The sequence below is a fragment of the Pseudorca crassidens genome, chromosome 10 (assembly GCF_039906515.1).
Source record: "Pseudorca crassidens isolate mPseCra1 chromosome 10, mPseCra1.hap1, whole genome shotgun sequence".
NCBI lineage: Eukaryota > Metazoa > Chordata > Mammalia > Artiodactyla > Delphinidae > Pseudorca > Pseudorca crassidens.
Genome location: NC_090305.1, coordinates 40,821,825 through 40,835,346, shown reverse-complemented (window position 1 = coordinate 40,835,346; position 13,522 = coordinate 40,821,825). Strand labels below are relative to the sequence as shown.

Genomic DNA, 13,522 nt, shown 5'->3' with positions numbered 1-13,522 from the left:
TGGGGCGCTTTGGCGTTGGGGGAACGGCAGTCACGCCCTGGTCATCCCTTGGGCCTGGGTGGCCTGCATCTCGCCCAGCGGTGATCCTGCCCTCCCCACGCAACCCACTCCAGGACATCATCACGGCCCTGGAGGAGCGGCTGAAGCCCCTAGTGCAGGCCGAGCTGTCCGTGCTGGTGGACGTCCTGCACTGGCCCGAGTTGCTCTTCCTGGAGGGCAGTGAGGCCCACCAGCGCTGTGAGAGTGGAGGCTTCCTGTCCAAGTGAGTGGGATGCGGGGCCGGGGCATGGGGGTGGCAGGGGCACAGCGGCCCAGGACGCGGAAAGCCCATGGGGTCAGAGGGCCGTGGTCAGGAACAGCAGCTGGAGGGGGGATGGGTCCGCCCCAAGTGTGCCCTCCTTCCCCGCCGGCCAGGCTGATCCAGCACACCAAGGACCTCATGGAGTCGGAGGAGAAGCTGTGTGTCAAGGTGCTGAGGACGCTGCAGCAAATGCTGCTTAAGAAGACCAAGTATGGGGACCGGGTGAGTGCCCAGGTCGGCTGGATGCCGGGCGGGCTTGGCCACGAGGTCCAGGGCCTCAGAACCAGGGCCGCTGGGCTGGGGGGTAGAGGGTGAAATGGGCCACCGTAGGCCTTGCTCCCTTCCCTGCAGGGCAACCAGCTGCGCAAAATGCTGCTGCAAAACTACCTCCAGAACCGGAAGTCCAGCTCGCGGGGGGACCTTCCAGACCCCATGGGCACCGGTCAGTCCCGCATCTCCCCTGCTATGCCTCCGGGAGGCCCATTCGCTCTGGGCCCTTCCTTCCCCTCCCTCCACCTGCTCCCCCTTAAGCGAGTTTGCCCATTCCAGGCCTGGACCAAGACTGGTCAGCGATTGCAGCCACCCAGTGCCGGCTGGACAAGGAGGGGGCCACCAAGCTGGTGTGTGACCTCATCACCAGCACCAAGAATGAGAAGATCTTCCAGGAGAGCATTGGCCTGGCCATCCGCCTGCTGGACGGTGGCAACACCGAGATCCAGGTGTGGAGGGGGGCCGGGCTGCGGGGGGCTCACCTCCTCGGGTGATGCCCCCTGCTCAGGAGGGGACAGTGTGCCAGTCCCCAGGCCATGGGGGTGGGGCTGCAGGGCTGGGTGCTGGTGGCCAGTGCGAGTCTGGCTACTCATGGGAGGCTCTGCCTCCCATATCTGCCCCCGTGTCACGTGGCCCTTTTCTGTCCCACACCCCCGCCCTGCTCCAGCCGGGCCTGGACCTGTCGCCCACCATCCCGCCCCCTATTAGTCCACCATTCTTGCCTCTCAGCCTCTGCTCAGGTCTCCTTCCCTCCTCTTCCACATCCTCAGCCTTTGGTGTCCAAGTAAAGGCCGACTATCTCCAAAAGCCCTCTCCGATTATTTTATCTCCATTCATTTATTTACTCACTCATTCATCCTTCCCATAAGTCTGCATTTAGTAAGTGCCTTCTATGTGTCTGGCAGTGTTCTAGGCGCTAAGGATTCAGCAGTGAAGGAAAGAGACGAAACCCATGTTCTCTTGGTACTCGTATCCTAGTGGGGACAGCAGTCCCTAACTGCAATCTCTGTGTAATACAGAGAGCATGCTGGATGGTGGTAATTCAGGCAGGGGGCTTCAGGAGTTCTGGGCCAGGGGTATCTCAGAAAGAGTGATGGGGAAGACCCCTGAGAGGGGACCGTTTGAATGAGGACCCGGAAGTGAGCACGTGAAGTGGGGCAGGGCGCACGGGGCAGAGCCGGCAGCAGAAGGCCGTGAAGGGGAAGTGGCTGATGTGGCTGGAGGGGGTGGAGGAGGGGTGAATGGGAGGAGCTCGGGTCAGGGAGGTGGCAGGCCATCACGTGGCCTCGTGGGCACTGTGGGCCCAGGCCTGCCCCTGGGGAAGATTCAGGGTTTTGAGCAGAGGAGGGATGTGACTTAGACTTCAGAGAGACCCCTCTAGCTGCTGTGTGGGGAACTGACGGAAGGTCAAGGGCAGATGCAGGTGGGTAGGAAGCTAGTGCAGGCCTCCAGCATCACTGGCCCTTCCTCCTCCACCTCTGCTGGTCCTGGCTGCCCCCCACCCCAGCCTTAGGCGCAGGGCACAGGGGCGTCTCTGTCTCTGCCACCTTGTCCCTGCAGCACGGGATGGAGCCCTCGGGTCTCGCCGAGGGCTGCTTAGAGCCAGGCCTGGTGCTGAGGCTGCCCCGTCTCACTGTCCACCCGCAGAAATCCTTCTACAACCTGATGACGAGCGACAAGAAGTCAGAGCGCTTCTTCAAGGTGCTGCACGACCGCATGAAGCGGGCCCAGCAGGAGACCAAGTCCACAGTGGCCGTCAACATGAGCGACCTGGGCAGCCAGCCGCGCGAGGACCGGGAGCCAGCAGACCCCACCGCCAAAGGTCAGGCTCAGAGGGTGCAGGGTGAGTGGAGTCACGGGCCCCAGGGATGAGGACGTGGGCACAAGGCTGGGGACTGAGGGTGGGAACAGAGGGTGAGGGTGAGGGTCTGGCGGCTCCCCGCAGCCCCAGCCTAACCAGGCCTCACCCTGCAGGCCGCGTGGCCTCCTTCTGGATGCCCAGCTCCTCATCCCGCTATTCGCTGGGCCCCAGCCTGCGTCAGGGGCATGAGGTGGGCGAGCGCGTGCAGAGCAACGAGATGGGCACGTCCGTGCTCATCATGCAGCCCATCCTGCGCTTTCTGCAGCTGCTGTGTGAGAACCACAACCGGGACCTGCAGGTGAGGCCCTGCCCCATCTGACCCCGCCTCCCTGTTCCCGGCCCTGCCTCCCGACACCTGCCCCGCCTCCCTGGGCCTGCCCCACCTCCTGACCCCGCCCATACTCTGTGCCCCGCATCCGGCCTGGACACCACTGCTCTGAGGCTGGCAAGGCCCCCACCCCTGCAGCCTGCAGCATCACGGTCCCCAGGCGGGCCCCTCCCTCCCTGCTGCAGCGATGCCACGCCCCCCCCCCCTCCTGTGCTCTTCAGAACTTCCTGCGCTGCCAGAACAACAAGACCAACTATAACCTGGTGTGCGAGACTCTGCAGTTCTTGGACATCATGTGCGGCAGCACCACCGGCGGTCTGGGGCTGCTGGGGCTCTACATCAACGAGGACAACGTGGGCCTCGTCATCCAGACCCTGGAGACCCTCACCGAGTATTGCCAGGGCCCCTGCCACGAGAACCAGGTGAGCCGTCGGAGTGGCGCCTGGCAGCGTGGACATGGGGGAGGATGGAGCAGGCCGGGCAGGGGACAGACCGAGGCCCCTGGAGCTGCCACGATTCTGAGGGGGCCCAGGCCCCATGTCACCCGCCACCCCTGCCTCCTGCCAGACCTGCATCGTGACGCACGAGTCCAATGGCATAGACATCATCACCGCGCTGATTCTCAATGACATCAGTCCCCTGTGCAAGTACCGTATGGACCTGGTGCTGCAACTCAAGGTGGGGCCCTTGGCAGCCCACGTGAGCATGCGTGGGTGTGCATGTGATGCGTGTGTTGAGTGTACATGCTGGTGTGTGTGATGTTAGCATTGTGTGTGTGTGTGTGTGTGTGTGTGTGTGTGTGTGTGTGTGCGCGCGCGCGCAGCGCGCAGTGTGGGCATCACGTGTGCAAGCATGGGTGACGTGCAGTTGTGTGATGTGTGCATGTTTGTACACACAAGTGCATGTGTGAGCAAACGTGTTGGATGTACACTTGCTCTAGAAGCAGACATGTTCTGGGTTTATCCGAGGGCCTCCTGTGTCCGTGTCTGCTGTCTGGGGGGTGCACGGGGTGGGGGAAGGTGGCCTGTGGGTGGACTAGATACGCAGCATCCTTGTCACAGCAAGCCCTGGGGATAAGTGGGGAACAAGAAGGCCATGGGACTTACGGGCCAAGAGAGGCTGTTACGGAGTAGTCAGTGGAGGGGGTGGCGGGGGCCCTCAGACTGTGGCCTGTCCCTCCCTCCTCTCCCCCAGGACAACGCCTCCAAGCTGCTCCTGGCTCTGATGGAGAGCCGGCACGACAGTGAAAACGCCGAGCGCATCCTCATCAGCCTGCGGCCCCAGGAACTGGTGAGGCTGGGCTGGCGGTCAGGTGGGGAGGCGGACCAGGGGATCAGAGCCCAGCCCGCCCTACGCCCCAGGAAGAGGGCATTCAGCAGCCCCTGCCCCGGCAGGTGGACGTCATCAAGAAGGCCTACCTGCAGGAGGAGGAGCGTGAGAACTCGGACGTGAGCCCTCGTGAAGTGGGCCACAACATCTACATCCTGGCGCTGCAGGTACCGGCCCCACCCCACGGCCCCGCCCTAGCGGCCACGCTCCCACCGGCAACCACGACCCAGTGACTCTGCGCTGCCATCTCACTCAGCTCTCCAGGCACAACAAGCAGCTACAGCACCTGCTGAAGCCCGTGAAGCGCATCCAAGAGGAGGAGGCCGAGGGCATCTCTTCCATGGTGGGGGCCCAGAGGATAGGGCTGGGTGTGGGGCGGGGCTTAGATCTAGGGGCGGGGCTGGGTGGGAGATTGGATGGGATAGTATTGGGGGTGCGGCTAGGAGTTGGAGGGCGTGGCTATGACTCGGCGGCGGGGCTGAGGGCAGAGCTGAGACCTCAGATCCTGGCTGGAGTCTGGGATGAGGCTGGGGGCAGGGCCAGGAACTTAGGGCAGACCTGTGGCCCAAGGCCTTGGCTTGAACCTGAGTAAAGAGCCAGCTCAGAATTGGGGGGCGGGGCTGAGGACCGGTGGGAGCCGGCCTGGTGGCCAGGGATGTCACTGGGATAGAGGAGTGGGAGCAAGGCTGCGGTGTGGGTCTGGGGCATCTGGCAGCCTGGAGCAGGACCTAGCGGTGCACCTGGGCAGGACTGTGGAGGGTGCTGACTGTCCTATAGGATTGTCTCCCACTTTGGGGCTGGATCTGGTCTAGCTGGGGGTCACTCAGTGGGGTGTAGTTCAGAGCTGGGCCCCGGCATGGAGGTGGGGGTGGGCCTGACCTCGGCATCCCCTCCCCCCCGCCCCCAGCTCAGCCTCAACAACAAGCAGCTGTCACAGATGCTCAAGTCCTCAGCACCGGCACAGGAGGAAGAGGAGGACCCCCTGGCCTACTATGAGAACCACACGTCTCAGATAGAGGTGGGACCTGAGAACAGCTGGGGGCCGTGAGTGGGGCTGTGCCCTTCGGGGCCACAGCTCAGATGTGACCAGGTGCCCGTGTGCGTCCAGATCGTGCGGCAGGACCGCAGCATGGAGCAGATCGTGTTCCCGGTGCCTGGCATCTGCCAGTTCCTGACGGAGGAGACCAAGCACCGGCTCTTCACCACCACCGAGCAGGATGAGCAGGGTAGCAAAGTGAGCGACTTCTTCGACCAGTCCTCCTTCCTGCACAACGAGATGGAGTGGCAGCGCAAGCTCCGCAGTGAGGACCCTGCGGGCCGGCAGGAGGGCGGGGGTGGGGCGCTGGAGCCGCTCACTGATGCCCCTGTTGCCTCCCTCGCCTACTGGTGGGGGTCCCACCCCTGCCCCAAGGAGGGCTCCGATCACGTTTTCCTCCTGAAGTGGGGCCTGGAGCTTGTTCAGGCTCTGCGGCCTGGTATGGGGTGGGCAGATGGTGTTAATCAGGGGCCCCCCTTACCCTGGCCCCACCACCTCCTCCCTCAGGCATGCCACTCATCTACTGGTTCTCCCGCCGCATGACCCTGTGGGGCAGCATCTCCTTCAACCTGGCGGTTTTTATCAACATCATCATCGCCTTCTTCTACCCCTACGTGGAGGGTGCATCCACAGGTGAGGACACAGGGCTGGCAGGTGGCGGCCCTGAGCCTTCCATGCTCCCTCCTCTGATGTGAGCCGGCCAGGCTCTGAGGGGACTGGATGCAGAGTGGGGAGAAGCAGCCCCTTCACTGGCCTCTGGGTTCTGCACCTCATCGCGGGGATGGATAGGGTCCTTGACCTCTGGAGACAGCACACACACATACAAGGCAGAGACCAGTTACGGTAGCAGCAGATGGAGAGGGCCTCCTACCTTAGGCCTCCAGATGCAGGTGTGATGGGCGGGGCCCTACAGCCGGGTGAGCAGGAACTTACAGGGAAGGCTCCCAGAAAGGGGTGGCTTCTGGGGGTCTGCTGGGTGGGTGGGCTTGAGCAAGCCGCCCTGTCCCTGCTCCCTGCCCCCAGGTGTGCTGGGCTCCCCCCTCATCTCGCTGCTGTTCTGGATCCTCATCTGCTTCTCCATCGCGGCCCTGTTCACCAAGCGCTATAGCATCCGCCCCCTCATCGTGGCGCTCATCCTGCGCTCCATCTACTACCTGGGCATTGGGCCCACGCTCAACATCCTGGGTGCCCTCAACGTGAGTGCCAGAGGGCCCCCACCGCCCACCCCCAACCCCTCCTGGGCTTGTCACGCAGCTGGACCCGAAGCTGGCCTGCTGCTCTGCCCCTTCCCCCTGGTCCCTGTGTTGGGATCCCAAGCTCATTATAGACCCGAGGCTGGGACCACTCTGTCTCCTCTTTCCCCTGGACAACTCGGGGCAGCAGGCACTCAGAGCCAGCCAGCCGGGAGCCGCTTTGGAGCACCAGCTTCAGGGCTGCTGGGTTCCCAGTGTTAGTTGTGCACTGCCTGAAGGCATATTGAGGACATCAAAGATTTATGTGTTATGACAGTTTCCTGACAGGTAGAAATAAAGTGTCTCGAGCCCGTGGGGGGTGCCTTTTCCTAACTTGCCTAGTCACCGTAAAGGCTAAGGACGGTCTTCTCTGACCCATTCTCGTTTATCTGCATCTCACTTTCTTCCTGGAGCTGGGGACCCAAGGGGCTTCTCCTCTATTCTAGTCCCAGAAGCCCAGATGCATTTCAGGAAGCATTTTCATTAAGGCTGTGTTTGCCAGGATGAGCAGGACCAGCTCAGATCCACTCCCCTGAAGACCCAGCCTTCGCCTCTGCTCTAGGCACCGGCTGGGCCTGGCAACAGGGGTAGAGATTCAGGGTGGGTGGTAGGGCACTGACCCCCATGCCCTGCACTTGCCCACAGCTGACCAACAAGATCGTGTTCGTGGTGAGCTTCGTGGGCAACCGTGGCACCTTCATCCGGGGCTATAAGGCCATGGTCATGGACATGGAGTTCCTGTACCACGTGGGCTACATCCTGACGAGTGTCCTGGGCCTCTTTGCCCATGAGCTCTTCTACAGCATCCTGGTGAGGCGTGGGTGGGGCTGGGCAGGGGCAGGGGCAGGCAGCTGGGGCTTCCTGCCAGTTGCTAACAGTTCCCCATCCCCAGGCCTCTTGCTGCTGGGCTGGGAGGAGTGGATTTCCAGTGTCCTCCTCCGCTGGACCCCAGCCTGGCCTTCAAGGCCCTGATATCTACTCATGGCCCCATCTCCCCTGTACAGTGGGGGTCCAAGCCTGGACTCTTGAGCCAGACCATCTGGGTTTACATCCCAGTGTGGCCCCTCCTAGCTGTGTAACTTTGGGCAGGTTTCTTAACTGCCCGTGCCTCAGTTTCCTCATCTGTAAAATGGGGATAATTAACGGCACCTGCCCTTTAGAATAACTGTGAGGATGAAGTGAGCTAACACACAACAGTTGTGTAGAGTGTGTCCTGGCACATAGCAAGCACACCGTAAGTGTTGGCCATCCTTCTCCTGCTGCATGTGGTATGCGCTGGCCATTCCACCCTCTAGCCTTCTCCTGGACCTCTCCGTTTCCCGGGCCTTGGAACTCCAGGTTCCTCAGAGACGACGGCCCCAACAGGCCCGCCAGCCTGGTTCCGCCTGCCCAAGAGCAGATGCCGCTGGGGGAGGCGGGGGGAACCACTGGTAGGCAGGCAGCCCGTGGGTCCAGCGGCGGCCCCATCTCTGCCCTGCAGCTCTTTGACCTCATCTACCGCGAAGAGACGCTGTTCAATGTCATCAAGAGTGTGACCCGCAACGGCCGCTCCATCCTGCTGACCGCCCTGCTGGCCCTCATCCTGGTCTACCTCTTCTCCATTGTTGGCTTCCTCTTCCTCAAGGATGACTTCATTCTCGAGGTCGACCGGCTGCCCAGCAACCACTCCAGAGGTCTGGGGGCGCCTCTCCTGGGCGGGCGTGTGGGGATGAGGGGCCTGCACAAGTGGCTGGAGTTGGGACCAGGGCCTGGAAGCTTATCCCACCAGGCCCCCTGCCTCAGTTTCTCCTCTTGGGTTCTGGGTGGGGGTCTAGCTCACTGCCTCCCTCTTCCCTGGACAGACTGAGGGAGTGGGAGCGCCTTGGGTTGCTCTTGTTTGAAGATCCTGTGGTTCATGTTAAACTCGGTACTTGTGGGAGCTGCCGGTGCGCCAGGGCTAGGGGTGCAGACCCCCCTCCTGGCCCTTGGAGCACAGCCCGGCGGGGGCAGGTACATGGAGACCCTTCACTGTAGCCAGGCAGTGGGGAACTGGTAGGATCAGGGCAGGCTTCCTGGAGGATGTGATGTTGGGCCCAGAACTGGGGAGATGATGAGGACAGTCCTTGCACCTCCTGATCTTGATCCTGTCCCCTCCAGCCAGCCCCCTGGGGATGCCACATGGAGCTGCCACATTTGTGGACACTTGCAGTGGGGACAACATGGACTGTGTCTCAGGGGTCGTGGTGCCCGAGGTCCTGGCAGGTGAGGGCAGTGCGTCCTGGGAGTCAGGTGCGGTGGGGGCAGAGGCAGGTGGCCTGGCCCGGGGCTGAGCACATGCCCTGCTTGCAGAGGATGAGGAGCTGGACAGCACGGAGCGGGCCTGTGACACCCTGCTCATGTGCATCGTCACCGTCATGAACCACGGGCTGCGCAATGGTGGCGGTGTGGGCGACATTCTCCGCAAGCCCTCCAAAGACGTGAGCGCCCCCTGCCCCCTCCCCAGTCCACGGGGGCCCAGCCCCGCCTTCAGGTCATGGCCAGCAGAGCAGCTTGGCCTCCCTCCATCTTCGGGGTTGCGAGTCCCTGCACCTTTGCGTCCCCTTCTCCCCGCTGTCCCGCCCAGTCCCGTGCGGTTACGGTGTAGCTGAGCTATCCAGGCCCGTGTCTACCCAGGCATCCCCACCAGCTCACTGTAGACGCTCTGAGGAAAGACCTTGGCACCCGGCTTTCCCCGGCTAGGGAAGCCGTGAGTCAGGCAGCGGGCGGGTCCCCGGCCACAGCGGCTTCATCTGAGAGGCAGCCCTGGCCCGCAGCCAGGGTAGGCAGGGTGGGGAAGCCGGGCTGGCTCCATAAGGAGGCCTCAGGGTTTGGCTCGGGCAGCCCCACGTTCTCAGAATGTCAGTCTGTCCCTAGTGGCACAAGGGTGAGAAGCTTCTCCTTGGCCAGAGGGTTTCTAGAACGAGTGAGACCAGGTGTCCTGAGGGCAGGCAGAGGAGTTCAGAGCTGCTCTTCCCCTAACCAGCAGTCAGGGGTGGGCCATGCCCGCAGGCCTGGCTCCCCACGCCAGACTCCTCGAGGGCCTCATCCCGGCCGCTGAGTCCTCATCCACACTCAGGGCCTCTGATTGTGATTCTCATTCTGTGTGGTGAGGCTGGGTCCTCTCTGCCGTCTTCAGGGCCCTGGGAGCCAGATGCCCTTATTCCCTTCCGATGGGGGCTGCTGACCCCAGCCTCCCTGCCTTCCCCCCGTAGGAGTCTCTCTTCCCGGCCCGCGTGGTCTATGACCTTCTGTTCTTCTTCATTGTCATCATCATCGTGCTGAACCTCATCTTTGGGGTGATCATCGACACCTTTGCCGACTTGCGCAGTGAGAAGCAGAAGAAGGAAGAAATTCTCAAGACCACGTGCTTCATCTGTGGTGAGGCTGGGCTCTTGCCTGAGGAGGCCGTGGCCGTCGTTGTCGGCCTCAGTCTGGCCCTTCCCAGATTCCTGTGGCCGCCGGGGAGCCCTGCCCTGGGGCCAACGGCTTGGTGGCTGTTCTCTCATCCCAGAACTGGGGAGAACAGGACCCTACCCGAACTTGGAGTCATAGAAGGGAGTGGGAAAGGGCCTCAGAAATCCTCCCTTTAAACTCTCTGGGTCTCAGATGAGGAAACGAGCCTGGTCAGTGGCCTCAAACCTCTGGTCTCAGTCCAGGGCCTTTCTCCCCACCCCCTATGTATGAGGTGCAGGTCCCCTCACAGCCACCGCAGGCAAAGAAGCAGGTGGGCCCCTGTAGGACAGGACCCTCATCCGAGCTTTTCCGGCTCCCCGGCCCCCGGGATCCTGGCGTCTGCTCCCATGGTCCCCTCTGTGCTGCGGCAGGGCGGGGGCTCCATGGCTGTGTGGCTGCTGCTCTAAATAGAAGTGACCTAAAGAGCCCAGAGTGGGCTGTCGCCTGCATTCATCAGAACTTTCAGCCCAAGAACAACGTCCCCACTGCATCGGGAGGCCGTGCCTGCTGTACCCTCACCCCCACCTCCTGCCTCCGCAGGTCTGGAGAGGGACAAGTTTGACAACAAGACGGTGTCATTTGAGGAGCACATCAAGTTCGAGCACAACATGTGGAACTACCTGTACTTCATTGTGCTGGTCCGTGTGAAGAATAAGACGGACTACACAGGGCCCGAGAGCTACGTGGCCCAGATGATCAAGGTGTGGGCCCGGGGAGGGGGGGTGGTCAGGACAGCTGTGGACACTTGTTAACAGGCAGCAGGGGACAAGGAACAGCCGGAGCCGACCTCGGCTACTCAGGAGCCCCTCCAGCTGCTGTGCTGCAGGGGTGCCTCCGGAAAAAAGCCCCCAGAGGACGCGCATGGCGTCCGGGGCCCGTGGGTGCCTGAGGCGAGGTGGCCCTGCTTGTGGCGGCTGCTCGGTGGCCCTTTCTGAGGGGCCTTTTCTAGCTGGGTGAGAGGGAGGGCAGCTTTCTGAAGCCTGGGTGGTCGCAGGCCAAGAGGGCGTCTGGATGAACTATAAACTGTCAAACTTAGGAGAAATCAACCGTCACTCCAATGCAGGAGCGAAGGGAGTGAAGGCAGTGAGTAATAAAGGTCTGGGCGCATTTAGGGTAAAGGATGCCATCAGTCCCATCAGATGTAGTGCATCTTAAGATTATTGCACATTAGAGAAAATGCAGCCTAAAAGGAAAGAAAGGTGTGGGGGGAGGTTCTATGCGTCTTTTGAGTCTGTATTTGGATTGGTCTTTGAGCGCAGGTGTTATCTGTTGATCTGAGAACTCAGAGCTTGCCACAAGGAACTAGAAAGCTGCTCGGTGTCCCCTTCTGCTCTGCCTCTGTCCCGGGAAACGTGGCTTTGCCTCACGTGTCAGATGCCAGCCACCCTCAGCAGAGCTCTGCTCCCTCAACGCACCATCTGTCTGACTGGCATCTTCCTGGGGTGTGGGGTGTGCTGTCGGGGCGGGAGGAAGGAAGGAAGGAAGGGAGGGAGGAGAGGCAGGGTCTGGGTGCAGAGGCCTGCCTTCCACCGCTCGCAGGGTGTTAGGAGAGTAAACAGGTGGTGTTGGTACCAGGGGGAGACTCGGGCTGTCTAACGGAGGTTGGCCTGTCTCTGCTGTGGCCTCCCCGCCCCCTCAGGGTCACTGCCAGCTCACTCTGGCCCCGGGGAGGACACAGGTCAATTCAGATTTTCCCGTGACACATCCCTGGGGAGTAATTTGGCCAAGGGTGTGGTAGCAGGCTCCCCCCACACAACTGCTTTTCTAAACAAGGCCTTCCTAGGCTGGACCCAAGCTCGCTCACCCCACTGGTGATGTTTTTCAGAACAAGAACCTGGACTGGTTCCCCCGGATGCGGGCCATGTCACTGGTGAGCAACGAGGGGGAGGGGGAGCAGAACGAGATCCGAATTCTTCAGGACAAGCTCAACTCCACCATGAAGCTGGTGTCCCACCTCACTGCCCAGCTCAACGAGCTCAAGGAGCAGGTGTGCCCCTAGCCCTGTTCTGGCAGCACACCGGCAGCCTCAGGGCCTGCCTCGTGGCGTGGGGGAGGGTGTTGGGGCCTTCACGCTCCCCCTGCCCCCTTTCCTGCTGGCTCCTGTTCTTGGGTCTGGGGTGGAAAACATGTTCCAAACACACTTCTCCCCTCTGTGGAAAGCTAGACGGGGTCGTGGCCCCTATCCTTGCGCCCCAGAAAGACAGGGCTGAGTGGAACCTCGTGCCGGTGTTGGGGCCTCCCTTGCTTTAGCGAGTCCCCCTCAGGCGTTGACTGGTGACGGCAGGGTAAGACCTCTTTCCGCTTCTCAAGAAAGATCCCCTCTTGCCCAGAGCATCCTCCGCTCCATCTGGCTGTGACTAAATGAAATCGGCAGCCCCTCTTTTAGGTGGGGTGCTTTCCCAGCTGCACCAAATCAGTGGTTTGTGACGCGCTGAGGACAAGAGTTTGGGGCTGACATCCCTGCTACACCCTGGGGGCGTCTTGGCCTGCCGCCAGGGCTGAACCGCAGCTGGGAGGGAGGGTGGGTTCTGGGCAGCCTGATCCAACCTGACGGCATCTGTTTAAATCTAGATGACGGAGCAGCGGAAACGCAGGCAGCGCCTGGGCTTTGTGGATGTCCAGAACTGCATAAGCCGCTGAGTGGAGCCACGGAAGGCCCGTCAGGCCACATGCGACACTGGAGAGCTGAGAGTGGGAACACCGCCCCTCAAGGCCAGGTCCCCACCCAACCCCCAGCTCCACCTCTGCCAGACCCCGCCCCGGGCCAACATAGACTCTGAACAGCTTAGAGGGGAAACTAGAGCTGACAGTGCTGCCCAGACCAAGCTCATAAAAAAAAACTCAGAAACTCAGTGGGACTCGGCTTACCTTAATGCCTAAGTCCTCTTAAAGGACTATTGCTTTGTCCCTTATGACTGACGTGCCTTTGTATTCCTCCTGGTGGGTGATTAGGAGTGGCGTCTCCATTTTATTCCAAGCACTACATTTTGGTTACTGCCGCCTCTGGAGGGGCGCGGTGATGCTGTCGCTAGTGATTTTAGGGCTTTGTTATTTAACTTATTCACGGTGCCAGGCTCAGCCCTGGCCAGGGCCGTGCAGCCCCCCTGTGCCTCAGAACTGCCGTATACAGTGCGTAGACCTCAGTGTCCAAGTCCACGCCACCCCCTCCGCACAGCCCTGGCTGGACTGGTGACCACAGGCTTGGTCCTAAGACCTGCCTCCTCCCGCACCTCCTGGGCAAGAGTCACAAGCCCAGGTGACAGGGCTGGGGCGTGTTAACAGGGGCTGGTTTTGACTGCTTGTGTTTTCTCCTTTTGGTGTAATGTTTTACAAAGCCTTTGGCCCGAGAACTAATACGTTAATTACCTTAAATAAATTAATAAATCTAGTCCGTTAGAAAGGGAGGCTGGCTCCCGTGCTCCTCAGGGGCTGGGGTGGGTGGTAACGTGGCGCTGGCGGAGGACAGAATACGAGCCCTGCCTGCTGGCCTAACCTTGGGCTCTTGGGAGATGCTGAATGCCATCCCGTCTTGCAGCGATTCCGGGACAGAACTGTACTACGGGATAACTGGTTTCTATCATAATCCTATGAATTTTATTTTATGCATTTCAAAACACAGTGAGGAGTCCAGGTAAAATGAGGTTAAGAACCCTTTCCACTTCTTCCCAACAAGGGGTGCTGTCGGCCCTGCCCT

The 13,522-nt window shown here is 61.2% G+C and overlaps 1 protein-coding gene across 4 annotated transcripts in view; it reads left to right on the top strand.

Annotated features, from left to right (window-relative positions):
• ITPR3 (inositol 1,4,5-trisphosphate receptor type 3) overlaps positions 1–13,228 on the top strand; it is a 66,902-nt gene extending 53,674 nt beyond the window's left edge. For 3 of the 4 annotated variants that reach the window (XM_067753313.1, XM_067753315.1, XM_067753316.1), the window contains 23 exons: positions 114–262; positions 415–523; positions 632–743; positions 851–1,020; positions 2,219–2,393; positions 2,546–2,730; positions 2,982–3,182; positions 3,328–3,438; positions 3,955–4,050; positions 4,155–4,256; positions 4,346–4,432; positions 4,997–5,107; positions 5,198–5,390; positions 5,633–5,758; positions 6,149–6,321; positions 7,003–7,167; positions 7,838–8,030; positions 8,494–8,598; positions 8,686–8,813; positions 9,588–9,753; positions 10,369–10,529; positions 11,654–11,815; positions 12,400–13,228. In XM_067753313.1, coding sequence (XP_067609414.1) covers positions 114–262; positions 415–523; positions 632–743; positions 851–1,020; positions 2,219–2,393; positions 2,546–2,730; positions 2,982–3,182; positions 3,328–3,438; positions 3,955–4,050; positions 4,155–4,256; positions 4,346–4,432; positions 4,997–5,107; positions 5,198–5,390; positions 5,633–5,758; positions 6,149–6,321; positions 7,003–7,167; positions 7,838–8,030; positions 8,494–8,598; positions 8,686–8,813; positions 9,588–9,753; positions 10,369–10,529; positions 11,654–11,815; positions 12,400–12,468 — 3,249 coding nt within the window. In that variant the 3' untranslated portion in view covers positions 12,469–13,228. The remainder of the gene's footprint in view (positions 1–113; positions 263–414; positions 524–631; positions 744–850; positions 1,021–2,218; positions 2,394–2,545; positions 2,731–2,981; positions 3,183–3,327; positions 3,439–3,954; positions 4,051–4,154; positions 4,257–4,345; positions 4,433–4,996; positions 5,108–5,197; positions 5,391–5,632; positions 5,759–6,148; positions 6,322–7,002; positions 7,168–7,837; positions 8,031–8,493; positions 8,599–8,685; positions 8,814–9,587; positions 9,754–10,368; positions 10,530–11,653; positions 11,816–12,399) is intronic. The other variant, XM_067753314.1, reaches the window with a different exon arrangement.
• Positions 13,229–13,522: the final 294 nt, after the last annotated feature.